General features: G+C 43.3%; 1 protein-coding gene across 1 annotated transcript; it reads right to left on the bottom strand.

Moving 5' to 3' along the window:
- Positions 1-727: 727 nt before the first annotated feature.
- HTR5A (5-hydroxytryptamine receptor 5A) lies at positions 728-5,724 on the bottom strand. The gene is made up of 2 exons (XM_071560094.1): positions 4,987-5,724; positions 728-4,040 (listed from the first exon to the last, which is right to left on the bottom strand). Exons 1-2 carry the CDS (start codon positions 5,722-5,724, stop codon positions 3,711-3,713), a joined length of 1,068 nt encoding a protein of 355 aa, XP_071416195.1. The 3' UTR covers positions 728-3,710.
- Positions 5,725-26,020: the final 20,296 nt, after the last annotated feature.

Genomic DNA, 26,020 nt, shown 5'->3' with positions numbered 1-26,020 from the left:
TGGAGTCACCTGTCTGACCCGCCTGCATTGAGAAGAAAGGTCAATGGGCTGGGGGTGGAGGAGGAAGGTGATTAGCCAACCTGTCATGTAATCCATGGGCATTCTTCAATGACCTTTTCTTCTCCTCCCTAAAAAATAAAAGAAACACAGAGTAGACTGCCTGGAGAGCTGCTGCTCCTTGAACCTTGACAATACACGTTCAGCATCACAAGGAGACATTCAGAAGCCAGCATTCAGCACACGCTGCCCTCACTATCGAGCTCCCATACAGATGTTCATTGAACTGTCAGAGCACCGAGAGGAAAAGAAATTAATTGTAAGTGGGAGCAGGTTAGTTAAATCTTTTTTGGAAGTACTATATAGCTATTAAATCACATACAAAACTCAATAATAATGGGAATAATGTTCTTCCGAGGAATTAAATAGAAGCTCAATTTATAATGCTGCTTGGCATTCAAACCAGAGAGTTCCACCTTCCTGGTACATGATAAACATTTAGTAATTAATCCTCACAAAGCCTCGGTGAGGCAGATCTCTTCACACCACTGATTCTGTGTATAAATGGGAACAAGATGGTACAAGATGCCTCCTTTGAAGCTGTAGTTGCGTATGTCTTCAAACATGATTTGGGTCTCTGGGAGCCCACTCAGCATCTGTGTTTGAATAACAAGCGCTTTATAAAAAGCCTCAGAGCTGTGATCAGATGTCAAGGTCTCTTTGTGCCACTTCACTGTACTCAGACCATCGTGGCATATTTTGGTATGACTCTGCAGTGCAATCTCCAGAATACTGATATTTTCTCCACATGGTCCTGTGGAATGGTATTTAGAAGGAAAGCCCATGGTCTTGGGTCTTAAGTAGGACCTATAGGATTTGGCCCATAACAAAGTTGCTAATTATGTCGAGATCCTAAAAAACAAAACTTAAAACCAACTGGAAGCTGCTATTTGCAGAAGATAGATTATAGAAAGATATAAGATCAATGGGATGTGGGCTGTCAAATAAAAACAAAAGTAATTTACATCAGGATGCTGAACTACTAATGACTACAGAGAAATTAGAGTTATCTACTGTCATTTTAAAACTATCTCCTTTCTCTTTGTCACTGTTTAAGGCATAGCATGAATAAACACAAGGCATAATGAAAGGGAGTTTCCACCCAGCACCAAGCTGCAGCAAAAGTAGAGGACTTTCCCACTGGTTTCAGTTTGATTTTTGTCTGCTTACATTGCCACTAATTTAAGTTTGCAGCTGATTCCACAGCCTGCACAAGGACTCCATACAACACAGAGAATCCTCAATATTCATCAACAAGCAAATGAAACTGGCACAGACAGAGCTGGGACTGACACAGGGTTGTGCAGACATGGTGCCATGTGTGAAAATGGGGAACTAAAGTCTCTGGTAATCCATGCTTTAAAGTGTTTAAAGCGTCACTCTGTGGCCAAAGAAGTAGTCTCTTACTTTCAGACATCACCAAGCTCAACTGAAGTTCTGGCTTGGATAAGGAAGCATTTTTTCCAACTCATTTTTGATTAAAGAACCCTTGGCACAACAAAAGTAGTAATTCCCAAAGAGAACAACTCAGCATCGGTGATGGACTGTCCAGAGAAAGCAGCACGTTTTTTATATCCTCAGTAAAAAAAGCAGCTCAACAGTTTATTACAATTTTTGATATATCAGAGATGTCACTAATAATACTTTAAAATACAAAGTATTTTACTAGCTGTAGAAAGCTTGGCCCATGATTAGTGCAGGTTAGAGTCCCTTTAAGGGGAGCTAGAAGATTACTCCCATCCCACCCATTTTCTCCTTGAATTAATTAACATTAAAACTATGCTTTCACAAGACGAGACATGCTAGATAAAACTAATTCCCTTGAAATCATCAAAAATTTGCCCATTGCTTTCAATGAGGGCAGCATTTTACCTAATATTTCTAACAGACTTTTATAAAATAGTGTTGAAAAAAGACTCAAGGGCCATCCTATTTCTCCACTTGCCGCAAGGCAGGATCAGCTACATCCATGTCAGTGCTGATGGATATTTGTCTAACTGGTTCTGAAAGAGCTGCATCCCTTAATAGCACCTTGAGCTCTGCTTCCATTTTCACTAGTCCCAAGACAGGAAAAGAAAAAGGGCTTTTATCACCAATTCTACCAGGATTTTTGGCTGGTTTAAAGGGCCAGTGACAATTTTCACATCTGATGTCTCACAATCTGCTAAAGATAGAAACTAATATTACCCACTCCCAGGGAGCTTTCCCATGATTTATTGACATTCTTCCCTTTTATCTCTTCCTCTTGAAGTATCTGACATGAAATCATGTCATTTTGGTTTCCACCTTCTCTTTTTCTCCACCATTTCAGTTCTGGTCTCATTTCAGTGGCTGTCCCATCAGAACCAATAGTTAAAACTCATGCTTTCCTTTATCTTCAGGCCTGTCAGTCTTCCAGTTGTGCAGTATAAAGTGTGCAGCTCTAATTCTAGGAGTGAATTGTCAACTGTTGTAATTATGCTGACAATGTGTAAAAGTAGGGAGGCAACAGAGCAGTGACAGCCATGTGGGATGGAGCCTTGGGGTGAGGCAGGAAGAGAAGAGCAGCTGGGCAAAACAATATTCAAGTCTGGTAATTGCAGAAAAGAACCTCTATGGTTTGGTTATGCCTCCAAAAAGAAGCATTACCAGTTATTAACTGCCTTTTGCTTGCAACCCAGTGCTCATGGAAACAAAGTGGAGGTCTTTGCTTTGGTTTCAAGAAGACCTGGATTGCACTCAGAAATAGTAAAACATAGCTCCTCATTGACAGGCAACTCAAAATACATCCCCTTGCATCCCCTGGAACTACAGGAAACCTGCCCACAGCTGCTCAAAATACATTTATCATTTTAGAATGAATGGGAAACACGGGCACAAAGATTAACATTTACAGCTGGTATTTTTGAACATAAAGGTCTGAGGCAGATGTTTACACAACAGCAGTCAGGGAACGAGAGGGGAGTTTCCCATGCATTCCTTCTCGTCTCAGAATACACCATGCATTAAGATTTACAATAAGTATTTTTTTAAAAAAGTTGCTACATAGAATCCAATAGCAAACAGCACAATTTGTTGTTCATAAAGTATGTGAGAATACTTTTGGTGCTCAGAGCCTGCCCTTAACCCTTACCAAGGGTTTTATTCCCCACATACAAACACTTGGCAGTGTTTACTGGTAAAAGATAAGACAAACCATGTTTTCAACCAAGCCATAAAATGTGTAGATTCACTTGTAATCGCAAACCCTCCTGATCCTAAAGGGTCCTGGCTCTGCACTTGGGACAAAGTTGGTTAATGCTGTGAGAGACCAGCAGTGGCCAAACAAGCATTTCAGATATGACTGATTGCCAGTGGCTTCCTCTGCACCACTGCTGCCACCAAACAGAGCGCAGGAGGCAGGAGGAGCACAGAGGGGCACTGGACTGAGGATGCTGTGTTGCTGGCAGGAGAAACCCTTACATGCTGCTTGCAGGAAAAATAGCAACTAACTTAGAGGCTGGGATGGAGAGCCTGCCTAGGAACTAGGACCATTGCTGGGACATACAATCCATGGAGATGCATTTTCAGCATCGCCGCAGTATCTGTGGCTTTGAACTTCCTCAGGAATTTGGTAGGAACCATCAACACTTGAAATCAGTTTCCTGGGGCAACAGGAAAGCTTTTTCTGTGAACTACTGTCTAAAGAATAGGTTCTTGAAGGCATTGTTGTAGTTTTTGTTGAAAGCAGTGTAGATGAGTGGATTAAAAAAGGAATTTGAATAGCCCAGCCATAGAAAAATGCTCTTCCAAATGGGTGGGATGTCACATGAGCAAAGTGGGTTGATGAGCTCTGTGATGAAGAAGGGGATCCAGCAGAGCACGAAGACCCCGATAAGGATGCCCACCATAAGGGCAGCTTTCTTTTCCTTCTGCTCTCTCCATGTATCTCCATCCGTCTGGAATGTAACAGTGGCATGACGGACAGTGAAGACCATCTGTGGCTGCTGGGCAGCTTCTTTCACCTGCCAAACACAAACACAAGTTGCACTATGTGAATCTCAGGCAGCTGATCCCATACAGCAAGTACAGAGCCAAACAATGCAAGTAGTGGCCAAGGCTCCCAGGGAAACGCAGGCCATCTACGTCGCACTCTAATTGAGAGGACAGTGGCTGTATGACCCTCTTCTGGGTAATGGAGACTACTTTAAGTGAGGCTAGAAAGAGTAGTGATCTCTGGGTACATGGGATTGCTCACACAAGATCGCAATAACACTACTTCCCCACTTGCAATCTGATCAGCAGAACAGGCACACACCCACATGCAGTACACAAAGGTCTCCTTGCTTTCTCTGAACCCATTGAGTTTAAGAGTTCTTGGTAGGAGAGGCAAGAAAATGAGCACACATTTGCTTTCTCCCTGCAAGAAATCTTTACAGTGCACAGTCACTGTGACAGGGATGAACCGACACAATACAGGCACAATTAGGAAGGATTTACAAGGACATTCTGCACGTGTGTCTTCTGTCAGGGTAAATTCACAGTCTATCCAAAGCCACAGCTAGTTGCCAGGTTATAGCACCCAGCAGAGACAGGACCACATCCATCCACCCTCCACTCACCCCACAGGAGGGACAGTGACCCCCTTACTCATGCTGGTGAGCACTCATACAGCACTCCATGGGGGGACATCTGTGAGTCACCACTCGCCCACGTGGAGCTCAGACTTGCAATCTGGCCCGAAGCTGCTTTAGCTACACCTGGCATACTCACAACTGGGGGCTCAGAGGGAGTCAAAAGACTGTGCTCACAAGCTTTGAAGTCAGCTTTCCCTTGGAAGCCTCCAGGATTCGGAGGGCTTTGATGGGATGCTTTTTGGTTGCACACTTGAGCTCTAAGTTTCCCCTCTTTGGCAAGGGCTTGGCTGCTGCCAGTGCTTGACCCAAGCAAAATACAACCAAGCTGACCTACCTCCAGGGTTTCTGGTGTAATGGGGGTGATGGAGTTACTCTTCCGAGATCCAATTCGAAACTTGGCAGCCTTGTAGATCTTCCAGTACACAAAGAGCACCACACAGAGTGGCAGGTAGAAGGCCCCAAAAGTGGAGAAGATTGTGTAGGAAGGCTCCCGGCTGACTTGGCACTCTTCACTGTCCTCTGAGTAAGTCTCTCCCCAGCCAAAGAGCAGTGGGGCGAGAGAGATGAAGGCAGAGAGTACCCAGGTGAGGGCAATCATGATGTTGGAGATGCGGCGCCGGGTGCGGAGTGTGTACTCCAGGTGCCGGGTGATGGACCAGTAGCGGTCGAGGGCAATGGCTGTGACATTCCAGATGCTGGCAGTGCAACACAACACATCGAAGGAGATCCACACCTGGCAGAGTGACCGGCCCAGACGCCACCGCCGCCCAGACAACTCGTGCACCAAGCTGAGGGGCATGACGAGGGCTGCCACCATCACGTCGGAGATGGCCATAGAGGCCACCAGGTTGTGGGGCACCCGGTGGAAACTGCGCACGCGGAGGATGGTGGCCAGCACCATCCCGTTCCAGAGGAACGTGGCCACCACCAGCATGGCCAGCAGGGAGAGGACCAACACGCTGAAGATGGACAGATGGGCCTGGCCGCCCTCGGGGCCAGCTGAGGACCCGCTCCTGTTGGCAATGACCGGCGTCGTATCGGCGAAGCAGCTGAGGTTGAGCGGGCGCTCCATGCCGGGGTTGCCGGGCTCCTCCGGGCGCGGTGGCGGCTGGAGCCGCTGCGCTCCCCCAACCGGGAATGGGGGGGAAACGCCGCCCTAACGCGGGCGCGGGGGGTCCCCAGCCACCCCGAGCGTGGCCGGGCGCGGGGGCTCCCGGCTGCCCGGCGCTGGGGGCTTCATCCTCGGCAGGAAGAGCCCTGCGTCAGCCGCGGCTGACGGCAGCCCCCGTCCCGCCCCGGCGGCGGGAGGCGGTGGCTCCGCGGGCGCGGGGGGTGTGCGGCGGGCGCGGGGCGGCTGCGGGCGGCGCGGAGCGGCGGGAGCGGGGCGGCGCTGGCAGCGGCGGAGCGGCCGGAGCGGGGCGGACGAGCGGCGGCCCCCGCGGAGGAGCCGCGGTCTGGCGGGGCCGGGGCGGGCAGGTGAGTGTCCCGCCGTGCGCGGGTGCGGGGCAGGCAGCGCTGCGGGGAGCGGAGCGGCCGCGCCGGGCGAGGTCCTGCTTAGTCATGTCCGTGCGCGGGTCGGAACCGGCGCCGGGCCGAGCGGGGAGGCAGAGCCGGCGGCCGCTGCCCCAGCCGGCTGTCTCTGCCCGCTTCTCATTGCCCTTTCCCGTCCCCTGCCCGCTTCCCGCTGTCCCTGCCCTGCCCGCTGCCCATCCCCTGCCCGCCTGCTCCCCGCTGCCGCTGCCCGCGCCGTGCGGGAGTCAGCCCCGGCTTTGTCTCGGGGTGGCTTCTCTCCCTCGGGGTTTATTCCGTACCAGCCGCCGAAAGTTAGCAGCCCTGTGAAATTCTCCCTAGGCTCCTCTAGAAATGTGTTAGTGAGGCGCCACGGGAATTTCCTAGCTCCCAGTTAAGCTGTACTCTGAGTCCAGCAAACATGTTAGTAATCCTGTTTTTTCTGTGTAGGGGTGAATGTGGCAGGGGATTATTTGAAAACTTCTGTGATGGCATTTCCTAACTTGTTAGCATTTATCGGGACCTTTCATTAGAAATAATCATTCACTTGGCTGCTGTTATTAATTGTTCAATTAATAACATTAACCAGTAATGAAACACTTGCGCATTTCCCCTGGTTATTAGCTTGTGGTAAGCAGTGGGATTCTGGGCCTCATAGCAGAAGGCAGAATTTAACCCCACTGAACAGGTTTCCGTGTACCCCAGCTCCATGAAGGGATGCCTGCCAGCTCCAGCCCGCAAGCCTTGGATGGTGTCCAGGTAGGGCTGTGCCGGTGCTGGCACTCAGCTTCTCCAGACTGTCCTGGGATAAAGGGTCCAAAGAGCTTTTGGGTCAGAGATGACATATGATGTGAGAAGCTGGCGGGCAGTGATGTGGGGTTTGCAGTCTGCATCTCTGGGAGGGGAAGGAAGGAAGGGAATCTGTGTTAAGATTTGGTGAAAGTGACATTTGCCAGTGAACTGCACTTTCTGAGAGTTGGGGAGAAGACACAAGCAGAGATGTTCCATGAGTACCCAATTCACTCTGTCCTCACAGTATATGGAGGGTAGAACCAAGGTGGTGCTTTCTGCTGCCTCCTCTGAATCTCTCTGGAATTTTTAATGAAAAACAGCAAAAGAACAATAAGAAGGGCTATTGAAACAAGATGCATTTTAGTGCTGCTACTTGTTTCTTCATGCTACCAAGTAAAATGCAAGGCAGCGTATCCACAACAATTCCAGGACCTTGTTTTGGTGGGAGGGGATTTTCCCCATATGGATTCATTCTGTGCTGTGCTACTCGTTCTTAGAGCTGGGGATCTGGCCTATTGTAGTTACTGGAACAGATGTAGCCTTAGAGACTATAACATAATTTTGGAAATAAACTGCCATCTTTTGGGGGGAAAAATTATTATTTTGTGCTTTATACACAAGAATACTGACAATTTTGGAATTAATAGTTGTTTTACTTACAGCTCAAAGGACAAATGCGGTTTTCAGACTTTCACAAAGCCTCTTGATGTAAAATTCCTGGTTAGCAAGGTGCAAAACATCCTTGACTGTCATTATATTGATCAAAACACTTAGCAACTGCCAGGACTGAGAGCTTTTTGTTGTGTGGGCTCTTTCCAGAAAACCTATGACCCAGAATTAGTAGAATCAGTCACAAATTATGGAATATGTGCTTCTGAAGATAAATTATTATTTTTTACTTCAGAAACAAATAGATGAAAATTACATTTAAAGGGAAATGAAAATAAAATATATTAAATTTGAAGATGTAAAACTCAATTATGTTCTCATGAAAGATTATAAGTATTTTTATTATCTTACTTACTTGACTTTAAAAAATATATATTGGCAGATTCTGGAGTTCAGTGCATCAGTTGTAGTATTAGGATAGAATCAGAGTAGTACTGAGAAATAGAGAATGTGGTCAAATATCTATATCCATATATATAGATATGAAGATATATGTGGAAATACAAAGGTCAGCACCAGGAATGGAAGATCCTTATGCAGGAGTACAGACTGGGGACTGACTGGGTAGACAGCATTGTGCAAAGGAGGACCTGGTGGGTCTCTTGGGCAGAGACTGCAGTTTTCAATGTGCCACTGCACATCCTGGAACATCCTGGCCTTACATGAGCAATTGTGCAGCCCTCAGATTGAGGGATATAACTATTTTCCTCTATTCAACAAACCTTGGAATTTTTTGTCTGATTTGGGGTTTCTCATTGGGGGAAATCCAGTGGAAGGTGGTCAGGGTAATGAGCAGACTGGCATATGATGTACAAAGAGAGGGAGTACTGAATTTATCAGTCCTAAAAAGATAATAAATATTAAGGGGGAAATCTAACTTCTGTCTTTAGCTGCCTCAGGGGGTGAGTGTAGAGAGGGTGAAAACAAACTCTTCGTAGAGGTGCACAGTGATTGGATGAGATGCAATGAATGAAAGTCACAACATCAGATACTGACTTGGGGGTGTTGGTTGATGAGAAGCTCAGCACGACCTGGCAAGGTGTGCTTACAGCCCAGAAACCCAACTGTGTCCTGGATGGCATCAAAAGTACCCTGACCAGCAGGTCAAAGAAGGTGATTCTGTCCCTCTACTCTGCTCTGCTGAGACCCCACCTGGAGTGCTGCATCCAGCTCTGGGGGCTCCCAACATTAAGTACATGGAGCTGTTGGAGCAAGTCCAGAGGGGGGTCACAAAGATGTCTAGAGGGGTGGACCATCTCTTCTGTGGAGACAGGCTGTGAGAAATGGGGTTGTTCAGCCTGGAGAAGAGAAGGCACTGGGAAGACCTTAGAGCACCTTCCAGTATCTAAAGGAGCTACAAGGGAGCTGGAGAGGGACTGTTTACAAGGGTATGGAGTGATAGGACAAGGGGTAATGGCTTTAAGGTGAATAAGGATAGCTTTAGTTTGGATATTAGGAAAAAATTCTTTCCTGTGAGGGTGGTAAGGTACTGGAACAGATTGCCCAGAGAACTTGCCCCATCCCTGAAAGTGTTCAAGGCCCAAGGCCAAGTTGGATGAGGTCGTGAGCAACCTGATCTAGTGGAAGGTGTCCCTGCCTATGGCAAGGGGTTGGAACTATGTGATCTTTCAGGTTCTTTCCAGCCCAGAGCATTCTATGATGCTATATTCCAGTTAGAAATTAGGAAATAAATGTTCACCTGGAGAGTAATCAAACACTGAAACCAGTTCAAAGAGGCTATGAAATCTTCATCCTTACTGATGTGGAATATTCAGCTAGAAAGCCCGGTGAGTCACCTGATTGGACTTTGAAGTTGGTCCCTCTTTAATGCAGGTTGGATTACTTGATGTCCAGAGGTCCCTTCCAACCTAGATCATTCCACAATTCTAATTCTGCAATCTCTAGGCATGTTAGCTGAATGTACCAGCTTCTGGAGGTGACTGAATATTGTTATTTTGAGGACAAAATGCTGTTTACTTTACACAGTTTAGTAAACACAGTCATTTCTTCAGAACTGTTGATATTTATAAAGCAGGTGGAAGGCTGGGATCTGTAGCGAGTAAATAATGTTTGTGGAATGATCACATCTATGAAAGTCTCTGAGAAAAGGTTCTACACTACATAGTCAGGATTAGCTCATATCCTCATTGATAGAGCCAGCAGAATTAAAAGAGACAGAACTTTCCTAGATTTAACAGAATTCCCTCCAGTAAAGACAAGAAATACTGCTTGCTGCTAAATACCATTTACTGGAGGTATCTTCCAGTTCAAAATGTGTAGCCGGTGGTTGGAGTTTGCCTACATGCAAATCCCCAGTAGTATCTGCTCTTGAGGACAGGGTGAGTAGACTTATACTGTTAATTTGTGCACAGGTCTTTTGAAGCTCTCCCCTTGTAACAGGCTGAAAACAGAGAAGAGATGTCTCAGTAGGAGTTTTTGCTGGGCATGCTTAATGAGTGAATGAGAATTTCAGTCTACAGGGTAGGTGGAACTGCTAGGTTAAACGAGGACTAAAGGAACACATATTCTCACTGTACATATACACCATCACTGAAAGCTCTGCTCAGTTGCCTGCCAGACTGCTCAGTAAGTGCATCCTGTCATGGCAATTTCTAAATCTCGGGTATTCAGCCCTTAAATTTAATTTAGTAATTCAACCAACCTTGGTCCAGCCTCACACTACATCCAGCCATGCTTTGGAACACACTCACAGATCACCTGCTCCTCTCCTGTAACAAAATGTTCGAACATGAATGCAGTTAAAATGCACAGACTGAGGTTGTTCTCACACCCTCAGGGCCCATCCACAGTTCAGATGTCACTCTAGTCTTCTGAAACCAAGATCACGAATCATAGAATGGTTTGGGTTGGAAGGGACCTGAAAGATCATCTCGTTCCAACCCCACTTGCACCAGTGGGGTAAGGACACCTTCCATTAGACCAGGTTGCTCAGAGCAACATCCAGCTTGGCCTTGAACATTTCCAGGGATGGGGAAATTAATAGCTTCTCTGGGCAACCTGTTTCCATGTGTCACCCTACACGTGGTACAGTGAGGAAGAAATCTTCCTTACATCTGATCTAAACCTACCCTCTTTCAGTTTAAAGCCAGTTCCCCTAGTTGTATCACTCCATGTCCTTGTCAAAAGCCCATCTCCAGCTCTCTTTTAGTCACTGGAAGGTGCTCTAAGGTCTCTCCAGAACCTTCTCTTCTCCAGGCTGAATCATACCAACTCTCTCCATAGGAGAGGTGCTCCAGCCCTCTGATCACCTTTATGGCCTCCTCTGGACTTTTAAATTGGAGGCCCCAGAGATGGATGCAGCACTCCAGGTGGGATCTCACAAGGGCAGAACTGAGGGGCAGAATCACCTCCCTTGACCTGCTGCCCACGCTGCTTGTGATGCAGCCCAGGATGTGGTTGGCTTTATGGGCAGCAAGAGCATACTGCCAGCTCAAATTAAGCTTTTCATCCACCTCATCTTCAGTGATGGCCATTATCAGCACTGTGATAGATTCTCATGTCTCACCTCTGGCTTAAGTGTCCCATGGTGTTAGGACTGCCATTTTGGGAGTAGAGGCGGGGAACAGCTGAATCAGAGCTCTTCATGGGCTTTCATCAGCTCTTATGAAACTCATCTCTTTGTCCAATTCATCCCATAAAAACTGTCTCAGGAGCAGGGTAGTAGCTTTAGTTGGGAGAAAGAATGGATGATTTCCTCCTTCTCCAGGTGTCCATGACAGCATATGCTTGGGGCATAGCAACCAAGGTTCAGAGCATCTCAGCTCAGGCTGGAGCTTGGATCATGATGCTTTGTAGGTCATGTAAACATTTCCACTGCCAAGCAGCTGCCTGCTCTGTGTAGCTATCTCTCAGGTTTCTCGTGTTGAAGTTGGTTAATAATTGCTTATTTAATGGATCATGGACTTACCTGAGGTTTTCTAGCATCCCAGCCAAGAGCCAGAGCAACTGAAAGTTGGAGTCAGCCTTTCTCTCCTAGTAACATGTAATTACTTACTGCAAAGTGGAGCAATTCCCACTGATTGAGAAGCAGAGATTAATCCTGTTGTGTGTTAGTAGGAGACTCAGCAGGACTGTGGGAGTACATCAGAGCAGGAACAAGGAAGACCCGAGTGCCCCACATCCCCACAATGTCCCATTGACTGATGTGTTGGCCTAGTTGGGTTGTCTTACTTCAGATCCTTATAAAGAACTTGAAAAGTTTCTCTGTCTTGGGACAGAAATTAAAACAATGTGTTGAAATCTTGTTGGCTTTTTATTTGTGTGACTGGAAAGCTATTCTGAAGCCTGGTCTAATCAAGTTTAGGTCATGCAACCTTTCCTTTAGGAAGGCAGCAACTGTATAACTGCTGTCCCAGACAGCAACTAAGTACCATGCAGCCACTTGCTTCTCTCCATCCCTGGACAAGGAATGACTGGATGTGGCACTTAATGTCATGGTCTAGTTGACAAGGTGGTGATCCGTCATACGTTGGACTCAATGATCTTAGAGGTCTTTTCCAACCTTAATGAGTCTATGATTCTGTGACTAATGATACCACTCTACTAATGAAAAAAAGGGAGAAAAAGGAATGAAACCCAAGAGGGTTGTGATTGCAAAACAGAATTGCTCAGCACCTGCTGACCGATACCCAACCCATCTTCAAGCAGTAATTGGTTCCCTCAGCCAACTCTTACCAGTTTATATACTGGCATAATGTTCTGTGATATGAAATATCCCCCTGGCCACTTCAGGTCAGCTGTCCTGGCCATGATCCCTCCCAGCTTCTTGTGCACCTGCTTGCTGACAGTATTTGACTTAGAGTAAGCACTACTTAGCAATAACTAAAACATCAGTGTGTTCCCAACGCTATTCTCACACTAAATTCAAAACACAGCCCTGTACCAGATACTAAGAAGAAAATTATCTCAGCTGAAACCAGGACAGTGGTTTAATGACATAACTTAAGCGTTCTTAAATTCCACAACAGGAGCAAAGCAGAACAAGAACAGAAGTTGTTCAAGGCAGCAGCCTCTTTTCATGTCTGTCTTGCCTAGAGCAGAGTTGTCTCTTATGTAAACTCCATGGTGTCTCAGTGCTTGTGTTTCCTGAACGTGACCACAGGGATTGTGGCCTAAAGGGAGGATGGACGCTCCTACCTCGAACTACTGTGTATGTCTCAGTAAATGGATTGCCAGGAGTGTTTATCTGTCTTCTGCCCAATATGAATTAACTCCTGCTGGAATTAAACACTTTGTTCTTGTGTAGTGAAAAACATGTTCAGGGTCAGAGGACCAGCTGGACCGTAACTTAATAAAGTCTGAGAGCAACTCCCACATCATTCACAGCTGCAGTGAAAGTTGTACTCTCTGTAAAGAAATGAAATGTAAATAATTTTATCACCTCTTTCATACCTTAAGGGACGATATTAGTCTGTGTAATTTCAGAGGAGTCAGCAGAGTTACATTAGGCATCATATTGGCTTTTAGTCAAAGGTGCTTTGCAGTGAGCAGTTTTGACAGTAACACAATAACTTGGAGGTCCTGCCCTCATAAGGCAATTTTCATTTATTAATCCGGTGGTAGCAAATGCCTCACACATATATACACTGGCACCTGTGATCTCTCTCCTTTACCTGTGGTCAGTCTCTAAGAAAGTCCTTTTCTGAACTCTGAAGGACCCAGTGTCTACAGGTGACTTACAAACGACAATAGAAAATTATCCATATTTCTGATTTAAAAAAAAAAGCTTCAAAAATACCAAAATTCTTCTGGGAGTATGGTGTATCCTGCAGTTCTGTGAATCATCTAGAATAGCAGGGCCATAGAAAATTAAGAAACTGTGTGTGGGAAGACTAGGTAAATCTAAATCCACGAGCTTTGGCAATCAAAGCTGCCAATGCAAACTGTCAGGACTCTGCCAGGAAGACAGATGGCATGATGACAGCAAATGGATGGGTCCTTAAAACTCAATTACCATTTCAATTCAGACCCTTTTTTTGTATGCCAAGTTGTGGAAGAGATTTGTTTATCTTGAGCTTTATGCATTGTGGCAGATAATTTGCATAGGTGTGAAACTATAGGGAAGTCTGTGATAGTGTGAGGCTGAACATGAGTTTTGGTGTTGTGGTGTTTCCCAGGTTACCTTCCTGCTTTCCTGCAAGTGGGAGGTTTCTGAACCTTTATTTATGTAAATCCATCCATAGTCTGGAAGTGTTTTTTTGAGCTCCAGAAGCAAAACATTTTAGGATCCATTTACCACAATAAGAACAGAAAACACTCTAAACAGTGTTCTGGGGCAGAAGTTCTTCAATTTTTTTCACATACCTCCTTTCATCCCCATTATGCTCCATTTGGCTCCTTGCCCATCGGGCAACACATTTCCATTGCTTGCAGTACCTTATTCCCAAACCTCCACTAACTTTAGGATTCAAGACTGGTTTTGTTATTATAACGGCTTGGTAATATATGCAAAAATTAAACCACTGATGCCATCATCAAGGGTTGTCTTTTCTTCCACTCCAACAGCCTGATTTCTTTATAGACATTTGGTTGCTTCCCTGAAGATCTATGAACAGCCACATCCCTACAGTACTGGCATAGTTGTCCAGTCTTCTCAGCTTGGGTACTGAGTGTATGATGAGTGTCTTAGATTCATATTCCCAAGCTGCTTCCTTCTGGCTATGGAATATTCCTCCCCCTGATCTTTGGAGTAGCTGAATGTTTCTCTGCCTCTGCCTGCCCAGGTCACACAGATCAGCAGAACTGTTCTTAATTTAAGGGAGGTAAATTCCCAGTATCTTCAAGCTGTGCAACCTGGCAGGTCACTAGAGAAAATGGGAAAGCTGTGGAATTTTGCTTATTTATATTTCATATCTGTGTTGCAATTTCAGTGAGTGAGAGGCTCATACAAATAAGAGGAATTATTTACAAGTTAGAAAAAGTCAAAGGGTAAGATGTGACCGCACACCTTCTGTCTGCAAATAAAATGAGTCTACTCCCAGGTCTGTGCAAGAAAAGTCTTTGTAGACATCTCCTGTGGGCTGATAAAGAGATTGCCTCTGGATCACAGGCATGACAGCAAACTTCTCCAGCTATTTGAACAAAGACAGCCATTTTAAACAGTCCCCAAACATAACTTCTCTTGTAGACTTTGACAGTATCATGTTAGAAATATGTTATTTTGGTCCCTTCTACCACAGCAGGCACCTGATCAAGCAGTCTGCTTACTACTGCTATAAAATTCTCTGAACCCATGGGATGAAAGTGGTTGTATAAATGTGTTTAAAAGTCTCTCTGTTTTTACAAGAGTTTTCATTAGTAGCATCATTATTTTTGACAACCAGTATTAACTGTTTTGACAGCAAAATGTTGCCAGACTTTTCTTAATTGTCTGGCAATGCATTTTATTGTAAAACAGCTGATTTTTTTTCCTGTGTGCTGGTCTGTGAGTCAAGGTTGGCAGACTGAAGCTCAGAGGTGGAGGCCTAGCGGTGTGTGATCCTCAGCTCCCACACTGGAAACATGATGTATGACACTGGAAATATGCTCATGCATGAGCTGGTGGTGGTTAGACCTATCCGGTAAGAGGGCTTGAGCACCTCCGAGTCATCCTGCTGTGTGCCCACCCTGGCTTTGTCCCATGGTGAAGCCACCAGGTTTGGAGGGAGCTGCTGGCATCTTCACCAGGGAGTTTCTCCTTTCTTTTCAGAGCCCTCCCTTCCCTTTTTTCAGGTGCCTCCAGGTAGATGCAATGTATTGGGTAATTCTCGTCCCTGCAGAGATTTCAGGATGTGACCTGAAAGCCAAGGGACCTGGCTGGACTTGGTCAGCTGGCAGCTCCTGTAAGTTCATCTTCTGTAGTTACTTTTTCTGCCTGTTCTATGGTTACTGTCTACTTTTAGGTTTTGACTGAAGCTTTTTTCTCCAATTTTATCAGAATTTCAGTGTAAAATTAGTAAAAATCTTCCATTTTGATACCACTGAATTATTCAGGGTCTCATGGGCATACTTCTTGGGGTGTCTTCATTAAATTCATCTGTACAGAAGATGGCTCATGTATTTAAAATCTGAATCTCATTTCGGCCATACAGAAATCACTGCTTTTTGAAAGCACTCCTCATCTGGCCTGATACATCTTCAGAGCTTTCTGGGCAGACTGTCAGTGTCCTTCCCCCTCCACACATTTCTCCATCTTCACTGTATGCTTCTACCTCTCCTTTTTTCTGTTTTACTGAGCACTGGAATAGTTAACATGGGCAGCTTTTACCATATCATCACTAGCAACTGACTTGGCAGTAGGGTTACAAATACAATTTTGTAATCATGACCAATAATTCAAAAGAAAAACCGCCAACATTTTCATGTTTTAAAGCCTTTTATCCAACATTCTGATATGCGACATCTCCTGTCCCTTGGCTTTGACTCCTAGCACTAGTCTCAGTCTAGCAGAGCTGCCCACCCACACACACACGTGCTTCCCATCCCTCCTGTTTTGGTATCACTCCAGCCAGTCTGGCTGCTGGTGCTCAGTCCTTCTCCTGCCATCATCCCTTCTGCAGCATGGCCACATTTTGATGGGAGGCTGCAAGTGGAGTCCCAGGCTTGATGTCACATGAGAGAGATGCACAAGGACAAATGGTCTCTTCACAGTGTATGTTCTCCATTTCAAGGAGGTTTTCTGTCTTTATGACAGCTGTGACTGTAAGGAAACATAAATCCTGATGTCCTTGCCGCAGGTAGTCCCTCCTGCACAGTGAGAGGCCTGCCCCATTAAACACAGCATTACAGCCTCAGATTAATGACAAGTGTTACAAAAGAGCACCACTGGTTGTGGAGAACCACAGAGGGTTCATTAAGGTACATCTTGCAAATAAATACTGCTAAACACTCAGCTGGACTGTTTTACAGAGGTGAGGTTTGCTGCACAGGCTTGGGTTGTGCAAGCAGTTAGCCATCCATATGCCTAGATATGCATAAATAAAAAATTTATGGCAGCTGCTTTCTGTGGACAGTGAAATATGTGAGGAAATAGATTTTTGAAGCAATCTATGGCTCTGGATGCATCTCATCCATTCATTTCAAGGTGGATTATTATTTTGAAATGTATTAAGATGTTTTTATAAAAAACTGAGATGTCTAAAATTTAGGTATCTAAATCCTGTGGACTGCTCAGTCAATCTCAGAAAGACATCCTTATATGAATCAAGCTTTCTTTTCTTTATCTGAGTAGTAATACTCCTCTAGTATCTTTTGCATCCTTTAGCCTTTCAAGCAAAGAGAGATATGGGTGAGCTTTTGCTGTACAAAAGCAAGACCAGTCTCCAAGGTGTGTTCAGGAAGCAATCAAGGCAGCCTATTATGAGAAATTACCCTCCACAATATTTGATATAGAGAATTATAACATACATGCTTCTGTTCTTGCCACTCCAAATCATAAAAGGGGTTAGACCCACCTCCCTGTGTGTGTCTTTTCCTTCCCTTGCACTGAGCCAGAGCAAGAGTATGCACACAAAACTAGTGAGGGAATATAACCTTCTGATATTTACTAACTGGATTATTTATGAACATGAGTTGGCTCTCAGCATGTAGGAGAGCCATGTGGTATCTAGGCTTTTCTGTAGAGAGTAGATCTTCCTGTGTCCTGGGATGGACCTAAATATTTGCATTGATTAGATCTCACTTTGTTGCTGTTATCATTTAATCACTATGAGCACTGTATGAATCATAAATTATGAGCATGTACCTATAAAGTACAAAATGTGTAGAACACAACAGCTAGTGGTGGGTATGTCAGCCACTGGAATGTGTCCAGTGGGTCATTTTTTAGTTGGACTTATCTCAGGAACACATCTTCATTCATGACTGTCTAATTTCAAGTATGTGCTTTAGTTGTGTCCAAATGACCAGGATTTGATGATATGCTTGAAGGTAAGAATGGGATTTTGGGGCATCCCTGACTCTGACACAGAGCTTGGGAAGATTGTCACAAAATTTTGAGGCAAAAAGTTTAGACTGTACAGAAAAGTCCTTTCCCTTTTAGGGAAAAGTATAGAAATGTATTCAGTTCTTTGAATGCAAACAACATTAAGGAAAATACTACATATTTAGAATGAGTTAAATCAATTGCTGGATATCCAGCCACAGAGAAAAATAATGTAATTGTAACTGTGAGCAGCAAAATGGTTCTGCCTAGTAGTTAAACATCAGCGAGCTCCACTGTGTCAAATAAAATGCAGATCTCATTATCTGTTTGTAATGTGCATCGAGAGATAACCGTTCAAGTTGAAAAGTATAAAAATTTCATTTAATTCAGTGACATTTTGGATACAAGAGGGTCAGGTTGGTCTTGTAACAACAGCTTGGGGCATGTGGAAAGGAGTGTAATTGAAGATAAGGCTTTAGCAAGATGAGTGGAAAATGTAATTGAGTTCAAGGATACATTAAACAAATGTACCCTGGCCCTTACACAGTAATCACCTACGTGTGCCATAAGGCAAACAGCAAATATAATTGACTCCCTGAAGGAAGATCATTACAGGTTTGGTGCTCACTGCCTCATGGCACAATTTCTTCTTCCATTTGCAACACCGAGAATTCAGACGTGTCAAGCCCTGCGATCCTGAGGCTGCTCTACTTTATCCAGGGGATGTAGCAACCACTGAGTAAACCTAGAGACGTTTTCAGTGGCTTCTTCAAAGTTTAAACCTCTGAGTATCTAACACAGAGTCACAGATTAAAAATTACCAACATTGACACGAATATGGTGGAAGCTGCAGTGATGAAGGATAAGGATGGTCTTTTAAGGAGGAAGATGGTCCTTTAGAGAGGAGGATAGTTCTTTAAGCACACAGGAGAACTAACAGGTTTGGCTGTACTTTGCCCAAATCAAAAGAAACAGCTGGTTTGTAGTCTGGTGTCTTAAAGAGTTTTGATGTTATCACAGTTTCTTGTGTGTGGTATGGTACTTTGTCCCTGTTCCCTGATTCCTGGGCAGTTTCAGCCATATCTGACTGGGCTGTAGAGGTATGAGGGATGTGGTAGAAGTGAAAGACCTTACTAGACACTGAAGGAGCTACACTGTGAACTTAAACCTTACTTGGCCCCAGCCAGTTCATAGAAAAGTACACCTTGAAACATAAATTAGTTGTAGGCTTTCAGACATCTCTGTACTCCTATTGAGGGAGCTCTAATATATTACAGAGCATATCTTTTAACTGACCAAAACATTTAGGGACTTACAGAGTCTTTATTTTCCTTGAAGCTTCCTGGAAGAAAACAAAAGAAAGCCAGGAGTGGTCTGAGAGTATAAGCAGTATGCCTGCATTTGTCCTCAGCTTAGCTCTAATGAGAAAGTCTTGACAGTGACACCATTTGTTTGAATCCCAACTTCTGGTCAGTACTGAATAGTTGAGATCATGTAAACGGACATACTGTGGATACCCAATCAATAACTTTTTTCTTTCTTTTTTTTTTTTTTGCATTGAACAGTGGCAGACAATTAGGAACCTAAGTAACAAATGTGTTACTTCATAAGGTTTTCTGCTTGGCATACCTAAGAGGCAGAGTTCTAGATATCAATCTCCAGTTAATTAAGATGGCTCTGACTCTGAGGTCTTAAGGCTAATCAATTAAGAGCAGCTGTGGATTCATCTCTTGATGTTGTCAGATCAATACTCAGTATTATCTCAGCTCATAGAAGGAATATTTGGGGTGAAATTTAAGGGCAAATTATAAGAAAGGAACCAGACCTCCTCGTTTCTTCTGGCCTCGAGGCTGTGATCAGAATGCAGTCAGAACATATTTTTCAAGGATATCAATGTAAGTTTTTCATTTCATTTGAAAATATGTGAGAAATAAAAATCAGGTTCTTTCCACAGAAAAAGAAGGTGGTAGTTCAACATGACAAAAGTATCTACACGTCTGCATAGTGCAGTCACATCCATCTGTAAGCACTGGGAGCCTCCCAAAACTGCAACCAATAATGTGTGAAAAATACAATCAGCTTCTCTGTTTGTAGCATATCACAGACAGATAACCATGTCTACATCTGTGTCTGCATTTTAAGGATGTGCAGGCACCTGTCCTTCAGTTACCCTGGAAGTGCTGCTCTAAGCTTCAGCACCTGGGACGGCCATAAAGCAGAAATGTGCTCCCAGACTGCAGCTGTTTTTAGAGACAAACACCAGAATCATCAATTCTTCTCTCAGAGCCCCATGTGAAAGGTTAATCTAAGTGACCTTTTGGCCTTACACTCCGTAAGTTGAAGGAACTGCTCTGAAGATGATGCAGTTGCTGTGTTTTTATGTCAGTCGGGGAAAGTTTCCTGGCAGAAATATTTTTCATTGGTTTTAGCAGTAAGACCCCATGGCTACATATGAGTTTCTCTGGTGGCACAGGTGGGCTTGTGTAGCTGCTGACCTCCACCTCCTATTCCAGAGTAGGAACCCTGAATCACTGCCCGCATTCAGCCAGCACTGGATTAACTGAGTCAGGAGAATGACCTGCAGAAAAACCTGCCATTTTTAATAGACTGTTCTCAACAAGGTCAGCACAGGTCACCCCTGAGACACTGAAGCTTCTCTGTGAGCATAGTGATGCATCCTCAGGCAAGTGTCTTCTCTCCATTCTTCTTTCTGGATGAGTAAAACAAATACTTAACTTTCTGGACAACATACAGCATACAAATGTGATGCAAATGTTTTATCAGCACAAATTTAGGGTTTTCACTCTACTTATAAGTACAAAGCCAGAAATGAAAACTGGAGATGATCCAGAGCAGTACCCAGGCTCGGTCTTCACGCTGTTTTGTAACATGCTGTTCAATGCCACCAGCTTTAGTTGCCATTTTCTACATGTATCCACTAACAATGTAAAAATAAATCCAAGTGTTAGCATTTTTTAAGTCATGCAATATTCTGAGTTGGAAGGGACCACATAATAAGGATCTGGCACAAATAAGGCCAAGTTTGGTTCTTTCTGGAAAAACACATTTTAGTAATTCAAGATTTCATTAATTTTTTTTCAATGCTGCATGAGTAACAAGCCAGGCTTAAAGGAAAATTTTCATTCTCCATATTTTTTCTGATACTAATCTACCCAAATGCAATGCCTGTAAATGAAGCAAATCTTGACGAGCTACAAAGAAGGGCTACAGGGAGAATTACCCAACATGTTTTACAAACATTTTTTCTCAGATTCAGAAAATACACAGAAATTGATAGGTACCTTATTTGGAGCAGAAGCAAAGACTTCTCCTGAGATGCAAAGAATGGAGCCTATAAATTATAGTATCTCATTTTATTTGTGGCAAATTATTTGTTCTTTCCTGGAGCACTGGGAGAACTTGCATTCTTCTCTCCTGGTGCAATACAATGAGGTCCAGAACTCATTAAGTAATTCTTATAATGTTGTTAATATCTATATCCACATTCATATATGTATATATAAAAAAATATGTACGTATGTATGTAAGTATGTACGTATGTATGTAATATAGAGATGGTTACTGGTAGTCTGAGGGGAAGACAGAAAGAATCAGGCGCATTTACAGAACAGAAGATTTAGATCAGATATTGGGGGTTGGAACAGGATGATCTTTAAGGTCTCTTCCAACCCAAAGCATTCTATGACATCTATTTAAGGCAGCATTGAGGTTGAACATCAGGAAGAATTTCTTCATGGAAAGGGTTTTTAACAGGCTACCCAGGGAGGTGGTGGAGTCACCATCCCTGGAGGTGTTCAAGAAACAACTCAACATGGCACTTAGTGCTCTGGTCTAGTTGAAAAGGTGGTGGTCAGTCAAAGGTTGGACTCAGTCATCTTGGAGGTCTTTTCCAACCTAAATGATTCTGTAATTCTGTGATTAGGGAAGAGTTTCTAGCCATAAGGAATTTTTACAACACTAGAACAAGATATTGGGAAAGTTATTAGTGGAAATTTTAAAGGAGAAGGATTAACTGGGAGCTCCTCCTGCTCTTCCCATCCATGCTGGCAGCTCCTTTCAGCTGTGTGTGAGGACTGCAGTTCTGATGAGCCCTGCACCAGTCTGCATCGTTAATTACTTTACTAGTTAAAAACATGCAGCCCTCCCAGTAGAGCTATTTCAACCAAGGCCTGTAACAATGTCATCTATGTCACACTTTTTGGAGAAGGTCTTGGAGCAGGCATGGCTTCAGGCAAGTGTAACTGGTGGCATTACCCCATGTACCTTCCTGACAGCTCTATTTTGATAAAGGCACATCAAGCGGCAACATAGGGCTGTTTTTCAGCCTTGCAATGTAACACACAACATCTCATTCACCTTTCCCTGTGGGCTAATGTGCCAGAGACATTCCTTAACAGGTAACACAAAGGAGTATTTGACCTTCATGGGAGTAAATCTCCTTTAACACTGTCTCACTTCTGATAAAATTGTCCTTACTCTAAGATGTGGTAAGGAGTGCATTTTCCTCCACTGCTCATTTATGCACAGCTATTGTCAAGGTGTAACTTGGCACTTGCAAAAAAATTTTGTAACTATTATATTAAAAAAGTAAAGTGTCAAGCAAATGACAAGGGATTCTCAGTGCAGTTCTGGAACTAGAAGAGAATTGAAAATGAAACCATCAGTTCCAAGGGAGCCTTTTAGGATTCAGTGTTGCTGTACAGATAAAAAGAAAGTTTTTAATTATAAATTATATTTGCCGTTGCAAGCAATCCCACTGAAGGAGAGAGGGAAAATGCATAGGCAGCTGAAGCCAAAGCAGAGCCCTCTGTGTACCTGTTTTGCACATTTTGATTCAAATTAAAAAAACAGATTCTTCCATTAAGAAATGGGAATAGTGATAATACAGGCAGAATGCCTTCTGGGATTCTCCACAACTTTCCAGGCACATTGAAACTAACATCAGCTTTCTGTAAAACACTGAGTACTTTGTGAAGATATATTTTATTGGAACAGTAACATCTAGAGAGCCAGCTGCTACCAAACAAGTATGTATTATTAACAAAGGACTCGGAAAGCCTTCTGTTCACTGAAGTAAAACAAATATACAATTTAATCTAAGCTCTGAATTTAATTAACTTCAAGGAAAAAAAAGTCAAGCTGTAGTATTTTCACAAGTAATTATGCCTAAATATGATATTGTAGGTGCATATGAATTTTTCATATAATCATTTGTGCTCACAAATAAGGCATTTATATAAGCAAAGACTAATTGTCTGCACAAATCTTGTCAGCTCAGTGGGCTTTCACTACGTGCAAAAAACACTCATTACTACAAAATTTAGATCACTTTACAGTTTTTCTGGAAACATGGTCATAAAGTTCTATGTACAGAGCTCTCACAGTTAAATTAGGTACTGTGCTTGGTGTGTTTATAGCACAGCTAATGTGCTGCTCAGATCATTGTGGAGTGTGGTGATGTGCACCATCTCCATTCAGTCTATTCACCAAGGGAACTAAGTTCAGAAATAAACGTATTAAGGCATAATTGACCCTTGCCAGTGGTTGCTCCCATGCAATTACACTGTGGCTGCATCAGAGCAGAGACTGTACTTAAAGTAACTCTGCTCTTGGATATTTCTTGGGGAGATTAAAGCTGTCTGGAAGAGGGTGAAATGAAAGTGGAGAATGAACCATTGGAAGAAAATGTATTCTCCCAGATCCCACAGAATTGAGAGGCAAGACCACTGCTGCTTTGTGTCTCCGGGTTCAACCAGCAGTGAGGCTGAACATGCATTCCCAGCTGGCACATACACAGACATCACACACACGGCACACACACATACAAGACGTACACACATATGTACATAGCCAGCCACAGACGTCACAGACACACTCAGAGCACTCACACCAACAGGTACAGCACCAATGGCCTTATCCTGCTCCCCCCTTGCCTGGACAGTATGGAAGTACTATGTGGTACCTCAGTTTGGGTTCCCACCCACCCCGTGTGCCCCTCTGCCTTGTGCCGGTGGACCTTTGATGGACTGGTGGTTCCGGAATGGGCCTGGGAGCACCTTGCAGAGTATTATTTGGGCTCCCCCTCCTTCCATTGTTGCTCTGAGGTTGTGCATATGAGCTTTATCTCATAACCTAACAAATCCATATTGAGACCAGATATAGGACAGCACTTTATTGTACACCTGGCTATGACTAAGCAGTGAGACCAGCCCCCTGATTTGACTTAGTTCTGTGTGCTGACATGTGAGCAGAAGCCATAATTTATTTCTGGCAATTACAGGGGATAGTTTTCTTGTTCAATAACACATTTTTCTTGTTCAAAAGCGTAATTTTTCAATCTAGTTTTCTGCTCTTTTGGTTTGTAAACGAGATCACACACGATACAGAAATTGAAGCTATTTGTTTTCATTAGAAGTAGTCTAATTACTAGAATTTAAATACCTTTGTGACAGGTGACTCATGAAATACATAAAGAAGTAAAAAAATGTTAATTAATTTAATTCTACTAGTTATTTAGAAGGGGAAAAATTGGTGACTTGTAAGTAGTCTTTTCTCCTGGGAATGGTCACCTTGAAGCCAACAGAATTGCAAATGAAGATACTTCTGTGTGAGAAGATTTAATATCACTGCTGATAATACAACAGCCACTCTGTGTGACCCATAACTCAACACTGAGATTTAAAAAGTATTTCTTAGGGGCCACTAAAACTGACAGGTGTCTAACCGGACCAGTTTTCTGTAGATGTGTTGCTGCACATTGTTTCATGACACATGCAGAAACATCTTGTTTTTTAGCTGTGCTGCACAGCCGGTCGTCTGCCTGACTTCAGCTCAGCCAAGATTTTCCAAGTCCTCCTTCCTTCACCAAGCACAGCTCCAGGGGTCTGTCCAGGAGTTCCTTTCAGAGCTTATTCATTTGGTGGAAGGAGGATGTGATTGTCTCATTATTCCCATTTCTATCAGAAGCTTTGTGGTTAAAGAACATCCAGAGAATTTAGGCATCCAGTGGCTGTCCCTACCTTGTGCCTCAGCAAAGTTGCTTTTAATCCATTCAGGAAGAGAAGGACAGACCCAAATATTCATGTCCCACATCTCAAGTGAAGGCCACAACAACTTCACCCTTTCTATGCAGTTCAAAATTTAAAAAACAAATTTCTTTTGGTAAACCTATTTTATTTAATTCTTAACCACTCTCTTTTTTTACATTTCATTACACTCCCAGACTAGGGATGGAATTAAACTTTCTTCTTGCATTGTTTTTATAATTAGTTAAAAAGAACAGTTATCCTTACCTTCAGGTTAATTACAGTTAACCTTATAAATGCGACTTTTTTTGGAGGAAATCTGCTTTTGCAGTGAATTTCAATGTTTTACCACAGTAATGTGACATTGTATTGCCAGCAGATTTCCAAATTATTATGTTTAGAAATGCCAAAGTCATCTCATATTCTTCTGATTTGACTGACTGAACAAGTGGAAGATCCGAGGTGATCCCACCTGATGCTGCAATAGCACATGAATTCCAGATGAAGGTTTGGAAAGGGGCATCCTAGTGAAAAATGTGCACTAGTTGTTTGTATTCTGCTCTTTGTCAGTATTAACATAATGCCTGATTTGACATCCTTGTAATGTTAGAGTATTGTAAAGAACCAAAAATGATGTGACTATGGAAAATCCAAAGAATAGGAAAGCCAAGAGGAACTCATTAAGACTAACACAGAAAATAGGATGAGGAGGAAAATCAAAAGGACAAGACCCTTGAAGGACAAAACTTTGGTTTTCTTCTTGTGTAGCAGGAATATGTGACAGCATCTGGGATTAGGAAAAAGGAAAATATTCCTGTGAGAAGGAGCAATTTAGGAATCACACTGAGAAAGATGAAGCCAAGTAATGAATGACATCATGAAGAGAAAAGAATTCAGAGAAAAATGTGGACAAAAAAAATGAGAGACAGTGATATTTATCAAAGAAAAGAGGTGAAAATTACCAGTGCTGGACGATGCAGATGATTACACAGGCAATGAATCCAACAGGAAAGGAAACTTGGGAAGCAATGGTGTAAATCATATCTGATAGATCAAGAAGAATAAAAAAAATATTTCACTGCAGGTGAATAAAGAATTTGGTCAAAGTAGTTCTAATTTAGTGTGAAGAGGTCAAAATGGATCAAAAATGGAATTGGAATGAGTGAAAATTATGGAACTGAGAAAGCAATGGCTGGACTTAGGAGCTTGGAGAGTGGCCATAAAGGAAAGCAAGGTTCAGAGAAGTGTTTTTCAAGGACAGTCCAGGAAATACATGGGACAGAAGAAAATTACTCTAAACAAGGATTATTAGAAAAGATAGAAAGTTAGATGAGATTATGAATTACTGGATGAAAGGGATAAAGGGATTTAAAAGCAGATGGTTATTTCTACTCTTATTTCCTGCAGTAGAAAAAAAAAGGTGTATCTTA

This window comes from Pithys albifrons, chromosome 7, assembly GCF_047495875.1.
Source record: "Pithys albifrons albifrons isolate INPA30051 chromosome 7, PitAlb_v1, whole genome shotgun sequence".
NCBI classification, from domain to species: domain Eukaryota; kingdom Metazoa; phylum Chordata; class Aves; order Passeriformes; family Thamnophilidae; genus Pithys; species Pithys albifrons.
Note: the sequence above shows the minus strand (reverse complement) of the source record. Positions and strands in the feature narration are given on the sequence as shown.